This window comes from Beta vulgaris, chromosome 8, assembly GCF_026745355.1.
Source record: "Beta vulgaris subsp. vulgaris cultivar EL10 chromosome 8, EL10.2, whole genome shotgun sequence".
NCBI classification, from domain to species: Eukaryota; Viridiplantae; Streptophyta; class Magnoliopsida; order Caryophyllales; family Amaranthaceae; genus Beta; species Beta vulgaris.
This window is the reverse complement of record NC_079209.1, coordinates 49,145,090-49,165,060: the sequence shown is the minus strand read 5'-3', so window position 1 is coordinate 49,165,060 and position 19,971 is coordinate 49,145,090. Positions and strand designations below refer to the sequence as shown.

Below are 19,971 nucleotides of genomic sequence, written 5' to 3'. Positions count from 1 at the left end.
ATTTAGAAAAAGTGGTACACCCCTCGTGAAGTTCCTTATCAGAAGCTTCAAGTAACTTTTTATACTTAGCCTCTTCTTCTTTTGAGAAATGAACATCCATAGGCTCTTCATAGGCGATGGGTTCTTCAAACCCTTCGTCATTTTCTTGTGCATCAGATAAATCATTAGAAGTTAGATCAACGCCAAAAGTCAATCTAAGTAGTCTACCCATATCATCTCGACCAATAAAAGTTGTTTGATTGTCAATAGATTCTACACTAGTGCTCCCTTCATCAATCCCAAATTTACGCCGTAGCAAATCTCCATTACCATGAAAAAACCAATTCGTGTACGACTTAAAAAATCCTTTAAACAAAATATGTCGTTCTAGTTCATTCACGGGCAACCATTTATCAACCTTACAATTTGTACAAGGACATCGAATTTTTCCTTCTACCACAGCTTCCTTAGCGAACTCAATAAATTTCATACAACCAACAATATAATCAGGGTGGCCAGTAGGTAGTTCGATCCAACGTGTATCCATATCTATACATAATTAATACTTAAATATGATATAAGAACCAAGTAATAGGCAAGTTTAATAATAAGTATATAAAAATATATAATGTATATTTCCCTCCTAATAACTTGTGATCTATTGAAGTTTTTAAACTAGATTTATCCTAGTACAGTATGATATAACTCATTCACACTCTTCTTCTACCATACACTTGTTTCTCACAAACCCAAAACCCAAAAATAAAATATACTAATAACATACATAAGTGATCCCGATACTTGCAATGATGCATAACTTGGATGTTGAGCTGCCAAAATGACATGAAATGAGTCCTGGACCACGGAAAGAATAGATCCAATCAAAATTCTAAATTCTTATTGTTTCAGGAATTCAGGCGAACACTAAATTCTTTATAAATCTTGCGAAATATTCAGTAGCAGTTTTGTTTCTGTAGTCTGCCTAGTTTGAAATTCTAATTATGCAAATAGCTGTAACAATATTATGTTCTATGTTATGAATGAGTTTGACTTATTAGCTGTGTGTTCTTTCAGGTCAGAGTGGTTGTAATTGACAGTTTAACATTTTATTTCCATCAAGATTTTGAGGACATGGCCCTCAGGACTCGGATTCTTGGCGAGATGGCACTGAAATTGATGAAGCTTGAACATAAGTTCAATCTGGCTGTAAGTGAAAGTCTTGCTCTTAAACTCTTCCCTGTCGTAAGGTGCACTTGGGCTGAACAAACTGATGAGAGTCTACTTGATGTTAGTCTCACAAACTGACATATGTAAACACAGATTCATCTCAGGAAGCTTAACTTATTTGCTTAGAACTCAGAAGTGTACAAATAGGTCCTATAGTTTTTCTTGATTGACAGTTTTAATTGGGTACATGAAGGGACTGGAAATAAAGTTTTGGATTTATTCTCACCTTGGTTTGCCTGCTGGGCATAGTCTCATCAGTTGCGGCATTCGATATCGAACTGTCAATGCTGAATTTTCATGGTGGGTTGGTTGATGATGAGGTGAATCAGGATGATATTGATGATATGAGTGAACATCAAGTGGATTCAGTTCTGGGAGAGGATCAGTCTGCTGAGAATATTGATACTAGTGCTAAGAAGAAACATCTAAGAGTTGCAAGCATAGGCTACAACTTGGTTCCCATCACAACAACCCTTCATTCTACGCCCCTAATAACCCAGCAAATTAGTTGATATCTTGAAGACCTCATAATTTAATACCAGTTACCCGCAAAAAATTGGAGCCAAAATTTCAACCCACCTCCCAATTATGTTTTGGAAAATTCAACTACCTCAAGGATATCTAAATCTCCGGCAACTTTGCATACTATCTCAACAAATTAATTTGCACAATAACATAGATTTAAACGATTAAACAACACAAAGATGTAAACTAACCAATTTTCAACGTCTAACATAAACAACTCAACGAACTCAGATGAGATTTTGCAATAATAAGCGAAAAAAAACCTGCATATATCAATATATATGGTATTCATCAAATTGCATTTATAAAGTTTCAAACTTTTCAGAGCAATTAACCAATTCAGCTATAAGCTTTCCCCAGAATAATAATGATAACAGATTGCGGTTCACCTGTAAACGCTGGCAATACCGAACCGGAGCGCCGGAGCCGTGTAAACGCCGGAGGATGATAACCTAGCCGTGTGAGAGATTGTAGGGTTTATCAATTATCAATCGAGGACCCAAGAATTTGATGGGACATATCACTGAAATTTTAGGGTTTATCTAATACCAATGAGAACGCAAGAATTTGCGAGCTTGATGCCGTTTACAAATCCCAGAATTAAAGAGAAAAATATGAGGAATGAAAGAATTTGGAAGAATTCAAATTTTCGAGAAGTCTGGAGTCAGTTAACAGAGTTGAGAGATACTCGGATGAAGCTGAACGTGCAAATTAGAGTGGAAGCGGGTATTTCAAAATCGCGCCTAATTAAACGGGGTGTGTCCACTACGCGTGACTTTTTTTTATAAATTAGACGCTTTTAGATCAATGTCATTGGTGATGAGTGTGTTTACCAAATTTTCGTACTTACTCATGTTTTGATATGACTTTCTTACTGATTGAATCGAATGAATGAAAAGGAAAGGTTGCTTTTAGGAGAAATCTGTCCCCGTAAGAGGCGTTGCAAGCAAATAGTTTTTTGAAAAGCGGCGAAGCTTGTCTTGTAGAAAATAGAAAAGTTGTATTGTTATTCGTAGAGGGGTCGAGGAAGAATATTGGGTTCGAGTCCCGAAGGTAGGGGATGATTCTCGTCTCCTCATAAATCTAAAAAAGGAGCTGGGGCCGGATCACCCTATTATTCAATTTGTTCTAAAAAAAGCGAATAAAGAGGGGAAAAATCGACATCGACAAAGAATGACGAACATAAAATCGTGAATGAAAAAGCGTTAGGCAAATGATCTACTCTGTTAGGTTAGAAGGTGCAAAATCACTAGGTGCCGAAGCTGCTTCCGATACTTACCAAGCGAATTTGCTAGATGCATCCGGAGGTCTGCACTAGGTGCCGGAGCTGCTTCCAATACTTACCAACGAATTTGCTAGATGCATCCGGAGCGTCTACACTAGGTGCCGGAGCTGCTTCCAATACTTACCAAGGAATTTGCTGATGCATCCGGAGCGTCTGGATCAGGGATGCCTGAAGTTATTCTTCAGGGAATACCAATTCCTCCGGGTATCGATCTAGCCTCAATCTATTATTCGCCATTTTTCTTCAGTGCCTCTGTTTGGATCCCGGTATATTGAGGATCCTTTGATTATCTCGAAGCTCAGTAATTTCAATAATTTTTATTATTCTACAAAAGGATTTTTATCAAGGGACCATACAAGGGGCCTATATCAAATCCCTCCAAGAGGAATTGGACAAAACTTCACCCGCTTTACTAGCGGGAAAAACTGGACTTCCTACTCATAGAGAGTACAACTCTTGGTATAACGTTTATGCTAAGAATATGGGTCTCGGTGTGCCCGTACATGATTGGTATGTGAAGAACTTTGGTAAATTTGTCCCTTCCCCCCTGGAGCCCCTCTTGACTGACAATTTTGGTTTCTTTTTTATTGGCATCCTTCTCATAGTTGTGTTTTCTATCTCTCTATTATTATGGCGCAGAAAGAGAAGAAGAAATTTCAAGTGTAGAGCAAGCCTTCATGTACCGGGGTTCCCCAACAGGGGCCTGCCAGCTCAGGAAGCCAAACGCCCGATACCGGTAGAAGGGTCCCATCCCCCTTTCTCTTTCTTTATTACAACCTTACTTTTTGATGTCAAAGACCAGGAACTACGCGCAAATTCTCATTGGATCTTGGTTGTTCTTAACAGTGATGGCTATTCATTTAAGTCTTTGGGTAGCACCACTAGATTTTCAACAAAGTGGAATTCTCGTATTCTCTATGTACATGTCTGTGGCTCGGATGAGTATTCTTGTTTATATCGTTACCTATAACACTTTCTTGTTCCTATTAACAAAACATCCTCTTTTTCTTCGCTCTTCCGAAACCGGTACAGAAATGGGTGCTTTTTCTACATTGTTTACCTTAGTTACGGGGGGGTTTCGGGGAAGACCCATGTGGGGGACCTTTTGGGTGTGGGATGCTCGTTTAACTTTGTATTCATCTTGCTCCTTATTTACTTGGGTGCGTTGTGTTTTCAAAAGCTTCCTGTAGAACCGGCTCCTATTTCAATCGTGTGGACCGATCGATATACCAATAATCAAGTTTCCAGTCAACTGGTGGAATACATCGCATCAACCTGGAGCATTAGCCGATCTGGTACATCAATACATGTTCCTATGCTCATTCCAATCTTGTCTAACTTTGCTAACTTCCTCTTCTCAACCCATCTCTTATTTGTTATTGAAATATGTCTTCCTATTTCATCTTTTCTCGAATCTCCTTTAACGGGAGAAATAGAAGCTCGAGAAGGTAGTTTACGTGCTTAGTGCTTGCATTTAAGGAAGACTCAAACCTAATTCACTCGCGGAGTCTTTTTGCATCCATTGAATTACTAATTCTTCTAACTTTCTATTTATTGAGATTAGATGTAATTCAGAATAAAGGCTAATATCTTGTCGAAAGGCGGGAGGGTGCCGAGACCCGGGGCAACGGGGTCTTCCCATCATGATAGACTAAAGGGAAAGTCGCTCGGAGATATTGGTTCGAATCTAATTCATCATTCCAGTTCATAAGGCCTTCATTCAATAGAAGTTTAGGATGGAGCGATTACTAATAGACGGATGGGATTGTTTGCAACAAAGTGTCTATATAGCAAGGACTCTTAAAACTATATATATCACCTCCACTCCACTTATGAACAAAAAAACCATCAAAATCTACTTTATGAAGTGTTTTTTTTTTGTTCTGAAATATGTCAATATGGATATCATTTTATAGAGGGGAAAAATATATGAATTTTGGTATTTATTTTTATTTTTTTTGAAATAGGAATTTTCTGGGAAATTTGGAAATTTCCATGAAATTTCCCAAAAATAGTCAGCAGCAGCCATGTGGCAGCGTGCCACTGGCTGGCTGTGTGTCATGCTTCCAGCTTTTTGCCAAAAAATAATTTAAAAACTCCTCCTTTTCTCTCAATGCAACGTGAACAAATTGTTCACATGGTGAACAATGACACATTGGATCATTTGGTGAACACTTTTTTCTCACCAATGGGATCCAACTTTTTTTTGTTCAATCCAAAATTTCAGATTTTCATGACCAAACTCATCACCAATGGCATTGCTCTTAGATGTCGAGATACATAATGAATATAAAAGCGTACATATCTACTCAAATTTATTCGCGCAAGTTAATTTGTACGAGAAGTCGAGAACCCTCTTAAAAGCGTAGAAATTAAAGTGTGTGTATTATTCAAAACATAATCATAAACATGAGAGTAACAAGTAGTATTTGGTCTAGTGGTTTGGTTTGTATTTTACAACCTCAAGGTTGTGTGATCAAATCTCACTAGAGGCACTTTGGAAGAGGGATTTCCCTTACCATTCCTCTACTCCCAAGTGGCCTTACTTGCAAACCCGGATCGGGTTAACCTGTGCGAGGTTCTGATCCGGTTAGGATACCTTCTCCTTACCTTAAAAATAAAACATAAATATAAGAGTACTCAATTTTCATAAATTATAATATAGTACTATAATTTCCAACTCATAAAACCCTAAAAATTCATGCTTTGATGCTTAAAACTCTTACTTAAACAAAATTAATACATTTGAAATTTAATTACTTTACTACCCAAATCATATAATCTAAAATTTATATTGAAATCATCAAAACTACAAACTTTAATCATAAAAACATTAATCAAGCTTTAAAACATAAGCTTAACATTAGATAACCTAAAATTTATATTGAAATCATCGAAACTACAAACTTTAATCATAAAAACATTAATCAAGCCTTAAAACATAAACTTAACATTAGATAAAATAGGAGGAAGAGAAAAACCAAAGAGAGGGAGGGAGAGAGAGTCGGCACCGAGGAGGAGGGAGGAGTAAGTGTCGTTGGGACGAAAGAGGAGAAGACCGAAGGGGAGGGGAAAGTTTTGTGAGGAGCGAGAGGATATAAATTAGGGTGAGCGATTATTGTGCGGGAAATTTTTGGTTTAGTTTGGATTTATATAGATAACCCCTTGTGGGTTTAGGAAAATAATATGTGTGGACTTTAAAATAATTGATTGGGTGCTTAAGTTGAGTTAGGCTCCTTTAACCCATTTTAAAATCCTTTATACTACAATTCAAAGATGTTTAAAACTATTGAATAATTTACAAAGTATGACTAAATAAGATATTTGATTATTCAAAATCATAAAATAATCCCTTTCACTTTAAAATAGTCAAAACTCTAAGAATTTATTTATATACAAACATATATATAAATATTCATTAAAACATATTTATAAAATCCATAAAATTATGGGGAATTATAGTAGAATAATAGAAGAGGGTGTAGGATGGATTTTGAAAAATGTAAGTTTTTGACATTGGTTGAATATGATTTGGTAGATTGATAGTAAAGATCAGTTGGATAATAGGGAGAAGGTAGACATGTATGACGATTATAACTCTACCATGACCAATTTTCTAGATGCATTTTTTCTGGACAGACTCGACCTTGCATTAGAACATTGATTGTTTTAATTAGGTGAGAACCATAGAATGACCATTCTTTTATGCAAATGCAAACGGATCTAACCTAGGATCGACCACCACCACGACTAAATCGACGAAAAGCATGCGATGCATAGACTATGTGTCACCCAGCATTAATGCGCAAGGCGCACAATCGTTCATCTGGCTTGGGAGTGGTGCACCAAGCGCACCTTAATGCGCTTGGCACACTACTCCCCAACATGTTTATTGGGACTTAGGCGAGGTTTTGGCCAATTGAAAATCTTTTATTTTTTTTGAAATGTGACTTTAGGAACTTAGGCATAACAATGCCAATCCGACAAGTTAATAACATACAAATTTGCAATCACAAGCTAATGTCATGTAACATGTATGCAAAAGTTCCAAAAGTTCTATGTTTGAAACTATGGTCAAGTTTAGGTTAAGTATGAAAGGGTCCATGACTAAGAGATTGATCCCGTGCCTCTGCTTAAAGAGGTGGTCACGTGTAAGACGCACTCCAATTCTCAAATCAAGAACAAGAGAACAATGCCATGATTGGGTAGGTTTGCTTATGAATAAGATCCAACACTATTGCTCAGGAAGTTTTTTGGAAGGACAAAGTGTAAATCTCCTGGGGGTGACCTCGCGCATAGAACATGCGCAAATGAGGCAAGGAACCATATCGCCCATTGTCGGCCCATCGATTCATGTCATTTTTTATGCAATAGAATAACCATAAAATATTCTCATGCACTCTAAAAATATTTAATCTAGGTTGGTTCAGGAAACACATAAAAGACTATTTTTTAGTTATATGTTATTATGCAATCAAATTACAGAAAATCTAGCAAGTTGTACAAGTTATATGATTAATATTAGTATAGTTCTCTAGGCCTTTGATTAGCAAAAATAACATGTGAGGTGATGAACGCATTAACATAACAATCATGTAGCATGCATATGAATATGGTAAATAAATAAAAAAAGAAAGAAAAAGGTTATGATGTACAAAGGAACGATTTTATATTAAAGATTTACATCATGAAAGAAATAGTTAGTAACTTCAATATGAAAATAAAAAATTCATTCAAGCACCCCCATGATTATACTATGGCTCGGGTCTAAGAGATTGACAACCTTCGAGGCGAGCAATCGTAAAGCGTGAAGATATGAATGTGTATGTATGTCTGAAAATATGTGTTTGTGTTTTTGTCAGAAAATATGTGTTTTGTAGGGAGGTTTTGTAGGTATTTGTAAAGTGTATAGTCATAATGTAAGAGTCTGAAAATTGAAGTGTTGTTGTAACAGCCCGCTCTTCCGAGGTGCTAGCGAAATACACTCGACAACTATAAATAGAATCCAAATCTTAATTAATAAAATCGCAGCGGAAAAACAACCTTAAGTACACCAATATCTCCAATAATATTCTCAAATATCATATACAACGAAACATAAATAACTATTCTCAAATCAGCTATCTATATACAAACTCAATCCGTAATCTAGGACGACACCATAATCTTGCTTCACTTCCATTCTCGAGCTCTTGATACCAAACCTGCAAATTCAGGGAGAAAATACAAAACAAACAAAATTCCAAAATGAGTGGAAAACTCGTAACCTTTACTTCAGCCCGTTTAAAACATTTTATTTCTCCAATCATTTCCTTTTCATTACAACGCTGGCATAGCTCATTCTCTTAAACAAATCAGTGGCAAGTACGAGCTTTGGAAAAACGACAAACGCTGCCTCCAAGGTTCGTTATGGAGCCCAACAATACTACCCCCAAGGTTCGTTATGGAGCGTAGCCGACCGTATCAGGTCAAAAAATAACCATCCTCCACCCATACCTTGCCCACTTTCTATTTTCAGTTCATAAACTAAGCCAGCAAAACAGTTGCGTATTCATAATCAATCAATAACATTTCATCATCACATTCATATCTATGGCCATAGTACGAACTTAAGTATTATAAAAATAGAACAAAAATCCACACACACATGGGCATGAATAAATCATTTTACTGAACATAAAAGTTACCTGAAACGTTATTCAATTCTGAACAACACCTTCAATAATCTTCATCTCCAAATGAGATTCAATTCCATAATCATCCTCCATAATAACCTTACGATAATAACAATAATCAATAGGATCCTCACTAAATAAGAACTAATTTGAACTAAATCTCCCAAATAGAAACTAACTAATTCTATACTAGGAAACCAAACCATACCCAATTCCAATACAGAAATTATCTACCTTAATCTTCTCCTAATTCTCACTTCGTAACTATAACTCCAAACCATGGAACTGAGTCGACCAAACTTAATTAGCAAACTTAATTACACAAATAAGAAATTATAAAACATTCCTCCTTTTGAGAATAAGGATAGTTAGTATTATTAACAGTAACACAACACACTACAACACTTCGATAACCCACTAACAGTAAACCACCGCTACAACGACACAACCACCATTAAAATATCAACAACGCACAACCACACCAACCAGCAACCTAACAACGCCAATAACCATAACACCGAACAACACAACAACCCACAACAATAGAGCAACAACAACAATAACAACGCAGCAACAATAACAAACGACAACAACTTGGAATTAATTTACAAATAAAAGGGTCTAAAAATAAATAAATTTACCTCTACTCTACTAGGAGCAGCGAAGAACAGAGAAGAACCGAGAAACAGAGAGGTTGAGGGAAGTTTTCGAAGCTTCGGTGCACAGCAGCGGAGCTTCGCGAGGCTCGCTGAGCACCGGCGACATAGCAGCAGGCCACGGCGGCGCATAACAGCAGCAACAACCAGCCGCAACGACGACACAAGAACAGGGGAGAGAAAACAGGGCTACAGCGACCACGAACAACAACACAACACACGAGGGAGATGAACAGGGGCTGCGAAGTGCAGCGCAGGTCTCCGACAGCCGTCGAAAAACATCGGCGAGGCAGGAGGGTGGAGCTCCGGCGAGGCAGAGAGCAGGGGCGAGAGAGAGATTAAGGAGTTTGGGGGGGTTTAATTGGGGTTTCGGGTTTTCACACGGGAAGAGAGAGAGAAAAGGTTTTGGGGTTTTGGAGTTTTTGAGAGACACGGGAAAACTGAAGCAAAGGCCTTGGGTTTTGGTTTTATCCTCATGACCGACAAAACAAATAGGAAAAGAGCTTTGTTTGGTTACTTTGAAAAATAACCGACAAAGGTAATTTGGGTTTGGGTTTCTATTTTAGGCAAAATACGACTCAACTAGTTGCACAAAACCCAAAATATAAAATAATAATAATAGAAATAATCTTATATAATTAAACAAATAATTACATTAGAAATACGACAAATAAAAATCACATCCCACAACACAAATAAAATAAGATTTCCGAAACATAATTAAGTTAATAAATATAATCAACATATAATAAACGTTATTAAAAATAGGGCTATTACAGTTGTAGTATGAAAATCATATGAAATCAAGACCTATTTATAGGGAAAACGAAAATGTTGTCACGCGCTGGGTGCGCCAGGCCCAACACCGACCCTATATAACGTACGATCATACTTGCCAGTGCGCCTGACGCAGCATACCCAATAAGCTATGAACACGTGATATGCGTTTTAAAAAGATAATAAAGTTTGCGTCGCATAGAGGAGTGCGCCAAACGCACGACTCTGTGTGACGCATAATGCCACGTGTCAGGCGCACATTGGTGCGCAAGAAATAGTTGAACAAAGGTGCGTCTGGAGCACGATGGTGCGCTAGGCATATGGTGTTGAGCCAGGCGCACGATGATGATGCGTTAGGCGCACAATAGTATGCTAGGCGCATCACCTGGATTTTGATACGTTTTGACAGCTCTTTTGTAAAACGTGTTTTAACGATTTTCTTTTATCTTTTGACTCCGAAAATCCAATTTTAATTATGAAAATGTCTTTGGAAATATTTATTTATTAAAATAAAACAATTAATTAAATTATTGGGCTTTTTCAAAAGATTTGGCTCAAAAGGTTATTTATGGGCTCAAAAGGTTATTTATAGGCTCAAAAATGCAATTAATTATCAGGAATAATTAATTGGGCTTTAAAATAGGACTTTGAAACATTAAAAATAGTTTTGCGATGACTTTTTGGTCTGCTGTTCCCTTGGGTCGGATCAATTAAGACTACGATATGTTTCATCATCGGGTCCTTAAATGGGGAGGCACGATTATGTGTCTACGGGGTGAAGGAATTACTCTAGCAGATAAAGACATCTTCCACAAATAAGTATCCATAGCCAACCCCTCAATTAAATCCCAACAATAATCAGGAGATTGGAATAGAAATCCACCATTAGACATATATTCTACCACCATCCTAGTTTCTTCATTTAACCCCTCATAAATCACCACACATATTTCATAGTTCAATTTCATGATTATGAGCAATAAAATCACCAAGTCTATCATATTATTTTCAAAACACTTCATTCTCATATTGAGGAAAAGAAAAAATTAATATAGATTTACTGGCATGAATTTGGGGTTCATTGAATATATATATGGTAATTCATGAGAAATCATGCAAAAATTGGAAGAGACTTTTGATATAGTGGACCAAAATTGAAAAATGAGAATCCCACGAATTATGAATATATTGCCAATCAAAAGGATTATCATCATAAAAATTAATGACATGGTTCCATTGAAAAAGTAGAAAAATAAAGTTAAAATAATATTCGCAAGAAAGAGCAAAAAAAAAAAAAATACAGTTTGTCTCACCAATAATAAAAACTAAATAAAATAAATTATCTCCTAGGCAATGGCGCCAAAATTTGATAGACGTGTCGCACAGCTAACAAAAATAAATAACCTAACTAACCACCTAATTGTGTAGTAGGGTAAGTAAGGGTCGATCGCACAGAGAGAAAGTTGTTATATGATTAGCCTTTAAAGTATGGTAAAACTAAAAAGGTTAATATCAATTATGGTTGAATCTAATATACTAATCAATATATAAATAAAATACTAGAGTTAAGTATCCCCACCGTCATGAATTAATACAATAATAGTTCCTACCCCAAACGAATCATTAAAATGTTCACAAGTAAAAGTACACCCTATAAATGCCCGTCAAAAAAAAGTACACCCTATAAATACCATAAACCTCTCTTGAGTATCTATGGGTTCTCTAATACGCACTCATGTCTATGTGGAATCATGCAAATTAAAGACTTAGAATGCAACACTCTAACCTCCTAACAATCCATTCTACCTTCTCCCAGTGATAACTTCATATCCTTAAGTGAAATAATCAAATCCATCAAAACCAACTCCTTTGTGATCAAGATAATGAAATGATAATAATACTCATTATCCCTAATTTAGTATTGAAAATTACACAATCAATTAAGCAAGAACAATAAAATAATTAATTTGAGGATTTAAAGGCATAATAATGAATTAATTTATAGTAGTGTTCAACTTAACCATAGATAAAGAACTACTCAAATATAATTGAAATAAATAGAAACTAGAGAACAATATGTAAACTTTATAATAGAAAACAAAAGAGAAAAGAGGAAGAAAATTAATACTTGAATTAGAGGGAAAACTTAAAGTCTTGGAGAAAAATGAAGATATGCAAGTTTCTCTCTCAAACTTCTCTCTAGAAACCCTCAAAAGTTATACAATAAACTCTCTCCCTCATCAAACAAATAAAAGAGTATTTATACTTTCCTAAAACAACAAAAAAACAGACAATATAAAGCGTGCTACGGAACAGACCAACACGTCGTCTCAAAGTTGACACAGACGTGCAAACCTATAACCATATAAACGGGTATACGAAAATAAGCTACCGCCTCAAAGAAATCATGGTAACACAGACGTGTCAATAAAAATGACACAGACTTGTCAATAAAAGTGACACAGACATGTTGACCTACTGTGATCATTAGATTCTTCCGATGAACTTTCGAAGTGTTATAACTTTTGATCCGGAGCTTTGTATTGTACATGTAATATATTCGTTGGAAAGCTCTTGAAGTCTAGTATCCAACCCAATTGAAATTACCCCATTATTATTTTTTTGTCAAAAGTTAAGATCAAATTAGTGAAGAGGTGTCATATTTCGTACAATTCTAATCCGTTTTGGGTACATGATTTATCATTTTGAAGTTCATCCAAGTGTTTTTATCAACACATCCTCAGATAAGAGTCTAAAATACTGAAATCATATCAATAGACCAAACAACCCGCGAAAGCACCATAGCTTATAAAAAAGAACCTAAATATACATAAATACAATGTAAATACTCTAATACTACATGAGAATGCACGCTAATATGTAACTACATGATCTTAGAAGTTAGAATATACACTTATCAATGGTGTACATAGTTATAGGTTGAAAATTTTGCTTACATGTCAAAACTAACATGCAAAAGTATGCAAGTACAATAGAATGAACATTAAGTCAAATCGAAAGAACATATTAAAATTATACGAAAAAACTAAATGCAACCCTAAGAGCTGCATATAAGAAGGTAAAATTGAAAAAAATATTAATTGATCATTTATTTCATAGATTAATACAAACTTTTGTCATAAATTGTCAGTTAATTTTCATTTTAAGCAATGTATTTATCTCTATTATATAAGCCAAGGGACAATGGTGTCTTCCTTGAAATTTACTTGATTGCATAATAGAAATATTAGAAATTTCCACACATAAACTTGCCAAAAAAAAATCAATCAAATCTAACCCCTCTCCAACCCCCATTGCGGGTACAATTTTAATTTTCATCTCGCCCCATCGCCGCCAAAGTGGGGTAGGGATGGGTCTAGGTTTGGTGGGGATGGGATGGGTCTCCTAATTAACCCGCACCACTGCCATCCCTACCGCTAACCTCTCTAATAGCTAAAACTAGCAGCAATTGCAATAGTTAACAATTACGTCAATCGTTATATTTGTCAAACATGAAAAATTGAGCTAAAGTGCGCTAGAAAGTGAAAAAGTAAGAAAGCGTGCTCAATATTTTTTTTATTAGGAAAGATAATTGATCCGAAAATTAATCTCTGCTAAGCTATTAGCCTACAGGACACACCAGTTCAGAAATTGGATATAAAGCTAAACAACTCAAAAGTCAATATCCCATCATACTATTAAGATAAGAATTCGAATCCTAAGCAATACCCTGGAATTCGCAGTGGTACTGAGCTACCACCTCTCCCTCAACAAGCATACTCTATATAAGGAGACAGAAAGATTTTTGGTATAAATCCCACTTATCATTTACTGTTGAAACACTCATACGGGGAGCCATCAAATTTAAGTTACATAGTATTGGGTGAGCGAAAAATCAATCCGACTTTGCTAATCTGTTGTCTCCTGCAAGTTAGTAGAAGAGTTACAAAAGGAAATACTGTATTGGTCAACTTCTTTCCTTGTTTGACATACCATATGATATTGCATGAATTTAGCCAATGGAATCCATATCAATCAAAGCTCAATTTTTTTATAACTAATAGGTTGCGTTTCTTTCACGAGCACTTGAGAAGAAAGACACAATGTAAGAGACATGTTCAAAGAATAACTTGACAATGATGGGCACACTTGCATAACAATTTGTAGCAATGACGAGATTAAGCTGAATAGATAACCTCCAACTTCTTTCTTTTTGAAGAGAGGATTTATTCACGACAAAAGGGGGAAAAGATCACTAACTAAATAACGAGAAATTACAGTGGCGATCCCCCATATGACCGAAAAAAATCAATCCATCAAACAGCTTACAAAAATGAGTAACTCAAAGCATACATGTGGAGCAACATTTACACAAGTTAACTAGCACTGAAGAATAGACTCCACAAGGTCTTGCAGCGGAGCTAGCTCCCCCTTGTCGATCAAGCGAAATTCCTGTAACATAACAGGACTGTATCAGGAAACGGAAACATGTATTTCACAAAATCTCTACATGCTTGGTCATATGAAGGCGTCTACATGATTAAGATGGTTGTGTTTTTAGTGCTTTTATGGTGGACATGAAGATATATGGGACGTAAAATCTATAAGAATTCGAATGCTGTAACGTTGTTTTATTGACAAAAATATACATTATACATATTCACATCGTCGGATGTTCTACTTTCTATACTCAACTAAACAACTTTTTACACTTCTCATGAAACAAAACTTCCTTGGCATTGAAATGCCTAGATTATTACATTTCTTAGATTCAACCTAACAACCACTATATAAACTCGCCTAAGATGACAGCAAGACTTTGTGTTCATTTATGTACACACTATTCAAAATCAATAGTCAATCATGGTATTTTAGGATGTTGAGGAAAAGTTGTCACCTTCCCTAAAGTAACAACGGTTTCAGATTGGATTTTTTTCCAGATACACTTACCTAAATTAAGAGAGTGGGAGGGGATTGGATAAATATAAATCAATACAAAAAAGTAGTCTTTCACACTTTTGTAAGTTCATATCATTCTTAGATAAGAGAAGCTAAGATAATGAGACAACTAATGAAGGATGTAGGGGGTACATGATCACTAGAAAGACAGAAAGTTCGACAATGATTCAAAACATTTCATATGCCAGAAGGTAATGCAAAACCAAATCAAATAGGAGACGGTTAGGAAACAAAAACAAGTTACAGCTGCTAAATCAAACACTTGAAGGGCAACGAAGGAGAATGGCAGGGAAGATATAACAAAGTCCATAGCACCAGGCTAAAACAGAGAACATACCCATGTAAAAAGAACGAAATGCTTAAAGCAAGTGTTTAGATGGGCTTCTTCTTTCAAGCTCACAATCTTCTGAAAATGGGAGTGATAGATGTGAGCATAGACGCGGAACAACCTCTTGAAGATAGTTCTAACAACATCCTGAAAATTTGCAGGAAAAGGAGACCCTGTATAACAAAAATGTGAAGCAAGAGTTGGTTTATATTTTGTTCTGCCCTTGTAATATAAAGGAAATATCAATCACCTATACATCTTCACCCAATTGAAATAATTAGCATACCCAATTTTTGGGGAAATATTGATTCATCATCCAGCTGAGCTTCAATCCAATCCATCAAATACTCGACATATTTCGGAGCCGATACCTCTATTGGTTTCTTGATAGCAACTCCATCAGCCCATCTATACTCGTATCTGTAGGGAGAATAATTTAAATGTAGAACTTGAAAATGTCAAATGTAATTTGAAGGTCTACATGAGCTAAAAGACACTAAACATGACCCAGAAACAGAATAAGCTCTTTGTTAAGCTTGGATACCTGTCTCCTCTGTCCTAAATGGTTATATTATGGTAGAGTGAGCAAGCATTCCTATGTCTTAGGTGTCAATTTGAATGGCTCAGTTAATAAATCCCCAAGTGAAGCATATTTGGCCTTTATTAAACAATTTCAATGGCATTCTTCTACAAAGTTTGAAATTTTACGGATGAGTGGACCACTGTTGAAGCCATCATCTAACACATAAAAGGAAATACTGGATAGAAACTTTCACCTATATCATAGTAGTGCAAACAGAGGAGACTATAGCAAGATGGAAGACTAGAACACCAGATTCACAAAGCAAACTAAATAAACCAAAGGACAAATAGAAAGGCAGGGCTTCTTTGCTACACATGATCTTCAACATGCACTCACTATTGTCATACAAATGCAGAGATGTTTGGGATGGGGAGGCAATGAAATCAGCAAGATGGAACTAAATCAGACAAGCTATTGGATTATGAATGACAAGGCCTAGAGAAAGCTTCAGTTCTTTTGTCAGGGATTAAGAAGTATACTTTGGCCCTGCTGTCATTGTTGGGCAGCTAGTTTGTGTGCAAAACTCAGTTAGAGTTCCGTAGAGAATGTTGACTTGATTGAAGAAGTCCACCGCTGCAAGAACCCAAAAAAAGGAATGTTCTCAGTAAAGAGACTGACAATAGGCATGTCATATACTTGAGGAATCATTATTAGTCACAGCATCCCCTAAACTTGTAACTGAAGCTGAATAATAGACGCAGAAAGCAGAACACTGGCAGTGTGACATATTGTATAAAGATTGTATTCAGGTAAAATTTTAGCTTTAGAGAGCATTTGGTTGGGTAGAAGAGATTTTATAGAAAGTGGTTTTTCCATTTTACTTTGTTTGGTTTGTAAAGGGTGAAATGAAGTATAGTTAACGAATAGTGAAAAGTAGTTTTCGCCGAAGTGGAAAACATTTTCCTTCCTGAAGATGGAAAATTTACTTCCCCAATTCTTACTTCCCTCTTTCCCTCCCTGCCTCCATCCTCTCCCTTCCATTTCAATTCTTCACTCTCTAACTTTTCATGAAAGGAAACAAACAAATGATAAATAGTCTAACAATTGTGTTTTCCCTTAGAAAATGGTTTTCATGGCAAATAATTTTTCATAAAAAATGTATTTCATCCAACCAAATGAAACCTTATTATAATAGGATATTAAAGCTATAGTTCCTATATTGTGTTGTATAAGCATCTAAGCCCTAGAAGGAAAGTATTCAGATCATATTAAAGGCCTTCATGACAGTAAGAAGGCAGTTTCCGTTTGTAACCATTTTTCATATTGACCCTAAAATTCTCATCACTGAGCAATGCAAACATGAAAGGGAGGTGTATAATTTAATCAACAGAATCAATGGCAAAGAATCTCCTGTGAAAATAAGTTTAAAACTCTTACTGTTCACAGCCAGCCATTCATTAAAATCTTCTCCAGGTGGTAACTTTACAGCTTCTCTCAGGTTGCCACTACCTAAGGTAGCATCAATATGTTTTTGAAGTTGAGCACCCTGATCGACAACAAAGATAAGTATAAATACTTACTCATGGAACACCAAAAGAGGATATACTGTTAGGGGAGATAACTGACCTTACTCCCAGAGGGAGCATTCTTTTTCGGGCGAAAAGTCTTCTGATTTCTGCAAGAAAAGATCATTTTCAGCAGATAACCAAGATACATGAGATGATATAGTATGACTATTTTTCACATAAAATCATCAAAACTCAGAATTAGTGAGTTGCATTATATCCTACAAGAAGTATGATCACAACCCACTTCACGAACACTCAATTTCACAAGATATTGAAGAAGATGGCCATAAATCAACTTAAATCAACTTTTATGGGGAAATTGAGTAGCAGTTTCCCTCCAAAAAAGTGTAGTAAAAGTTGATTGGTGATCAAAAGCATATGCATTAACATTAGTTGCAACATAAATGATCAGAGCCAAAACAAATAAACAATACATTTGCAATCCATGAAGCATGGAAACTTATGGGACTCGAGGTTGCCCCGTTCCCTACAGGACTAATTCCATTCTCGAAACCACAACCGTTTTTGTGCTAATAAAGCCTGACAACTCACTTCCCATTTTTGGCTGGGATATGAGGATCATGTCCCGGTCGTCCGTGCCGCATAAGTTGCAATCAATAAAACTGCAAGCACTCTATCAATTTCTCAGTACTAGGACAACATATTCTATGGTCCCAAGCTCTTAACAAACAAGAAAGAAGTCTTGATATAAACTGACTCAATTGACATAAAAAACTTACTCCATTTTGAATATCTTGGATAATACTTCTATCTAACTAACTCATTACTGATCATACCATACTACAGGAAGGCAGAGCTTTGCCAAGAGACTCAGTAGTATATTTACAATGCATAACAAATGATTAACACCTAAAAACTGAAGTTTTCATGAAAATCACTTGAAATAGGTTTAATTAAGCATTATAATCAGAACAAAGCATAATAATCAGAACAATAAGATATAACAACTGGAAAGTGTGGATTCCATTATTAATCCTTTTCCATGATCTTTCAATCTTCTCTTTTTCACAATGAAAGCAATACAAAAGGTGCAAATAGAACAAACACCTTAAAATAAATTTAATAAAGCAGATTATCTTCCACTAATTAATCTTAAAAGGGGAGAAGGAATAAAGGTGCAAAATCTTCAATAGGGTAATCAACTAAATATAAAATTAACTCAACTACATGCAAACAAAGACCTTTTTTCTAAAAATATCGATCAAGTAAATTATCCAATAAGAAGATGCATTATTCTACTAATAATGAATTTATGCACATATTGCAAAACTTAAATTTTTTTTTGATTACTGGGTTATTTATACTTAACACCCTGAAGAAAAACCCACAAAAATTATAATTTTTTTTTACAGAAAACCCAAATAACATCAATAACCCAGAAATATAAAGATCATAAAATCTTCAACTCAAAAAAAAAAAAAAAAAATCACCTGCTTCCAAGGCCGAAGAGACTCATGATGATATGAAATAAAATTCAAAGTTTTCCTTTTTTTTATTCCTTCCTTTAATAGTTTTAGTAAGATAATTTTCTGCTCTCTTTCTCTTTTTGTATATTATTGAATTGCAGGATGAGAGAGCAGCAAATAGAAGAAAGAAAAGAAGGTAGAAGAAAAATCAGAAGTTGAAGAATGAAAGTGAGACTATAGTTTTAATTAATATTCATACACCAAAATTTATTAAACATTAAAATAAAAAATAATTAGTGGGGGAAGAAGTAGAAGGGGCTAAGTTTGCCAGACTGTCAAATGTTTAGTGTTTTCTGTAGACAGGTCGGTCTTCTTCCTTAATATGCCATTCTCCATCTCAACATGACCTGTCTTTCTAGATTCTCTCTCTTTCTGTATAATTCTCTATTTTCTGCATTTATTGCTTTTATATTTATGGGCTATGATTTTTAGCATAATACTAGCATCTAATTAGAAAATAATGCAATTATTTTCCCAAATTATTACAGAGGGGATTTAATTACGAAATTTGTAGCGAGTGCCCTGGTCAACCAAGCATGTGCCATGACCTTGTAGTATTTGATTACTACATATAATTCATTCATATCCATCCATAGGAATGGCAATGAGATGAGACAACTCGTGAGTTACTCGGGATCGACTCGGTTAAAACTCGATTCGAGTGAGCTCGAATCGAACTCGAGCTCGACTCAAGATGTTGGTGAGTCGAGTTGAGCAACCCGATACTCGACTAGAAAAGTCGTGAGAAGTTTGAATACCTAATTATCAATAGCAAGATACCTAAATTCAACATTTTTTTACCTTATTGTTGCTTGTAACACGAGACACTTGCAAGCTACTCGAAATCTACTCGGTCAAAGCTCGACTCGGTCAAAACTCGAGTCGGTCAATGCTCGTCAAAACTCGACTCAAGTGAGCTCGACGCAACTCAAACTCGACTCGAAATGCTAACGAGTCGAGTCGAGCTAGCTCAAACTCGAAC

At 35.7% G+C, this 19,971-nt stretch overlaps 1 protein-coding gene, 1 long non-coding RNA gene and 1 pseudogene across 4 annotated transcripts; 1 reads left to right on the top strand and 2 right to left on the bottom strand.

Moving 5' to 3' along the window:
• Positions 1-505: 505 nt before the first annotated feature.
• On the bottom strand, positions 506-2,464 carry LOC125492269 (uncharacterized). The gene is made up of 2 exons (XR_007268766.1): positions 1,433-2,464; positions 506-834 (listed from the first exon to the last, which is right to left on the bottom strand). It is a non-coding gene; the product is annotated as an uncharacterized LOC125492269 (long non-coding RNA).
• A 1,313-nt stretch (positions 2,465-3,777) lies between these two features.
• On the top strand, positions 3,778-5,141 carry LOC125492266 (putative cytochrome c biosynthesis ccmC-like mitochondrial protein; annotated as a pseudogene).
• A 9,109-nt stretch (positions 5,142-14,250) lies between these two features.
• On the bottom strand, positions 14,251-19,349 carry LOC104883455 (MOB kinase activator-like 1A). Of its 3 annotated transcripts, none has more exons than XM_010667985.4 (7): positions 18,954-19,349; positions 17,561-17,609; positions 17,372-17,480; positions 16,474-16,567; positions 15,698-15,831; positions 15,421-15,584; positions 14,251-14,576 (listed from the first exon to the last, which is right to left on the bottom strand). In XM_010667985.4, exons 1-7 carry the CDS (start codon positions 18,977-18,979, stop codon positions 14,505-14,507), a joined length of 648 nt encoding a protein of 215 aa, XP_010666287.1. In that variant the 5' UTR covers positions 18,980-19,349; the 3' UTR covers positions 14,251-14,504. The 3 variants fall into 3 exon arrangements, with proteins under 3 accessions (XP_010666287.1, XP_048490405.1, XP_048490406.1); XM_048634448.2 differs by lacking the exon at positions 18,954-19,349 and adding an exon at positions 18,243-18,772; XM_048634449.1 differs by lacking the exons at positions 16,474-16,567; positions 18,954-19,349.
• Between the last annotated feature and the right edge of the window lie 622 nt (positions 19,350-19,971).

Bases quoted from the DNA above. Each gene is read 5' to 3' on its own strand.
- LOC104883455 (XM_010667985.4), bottom strand. From the start codon at position 18,979: ATGAGTCTCTTCGGCCTTGGAAGCAG. The intron at 16,568-17,371 runs GTAAGAGTTTTA...GGGTTCTTGCAG, and splicing joins TGAATGGCTGGCTGTGAACA to CGGTGGACTTCTTCAATCAA. The intron at 15,832-16,473 runs GTATACTTCTTA...TTCTCCCTACAG, and splicing joins ACAATGACAGCAGGGCCAAA to ATACGAGTATAGATGGGCTG.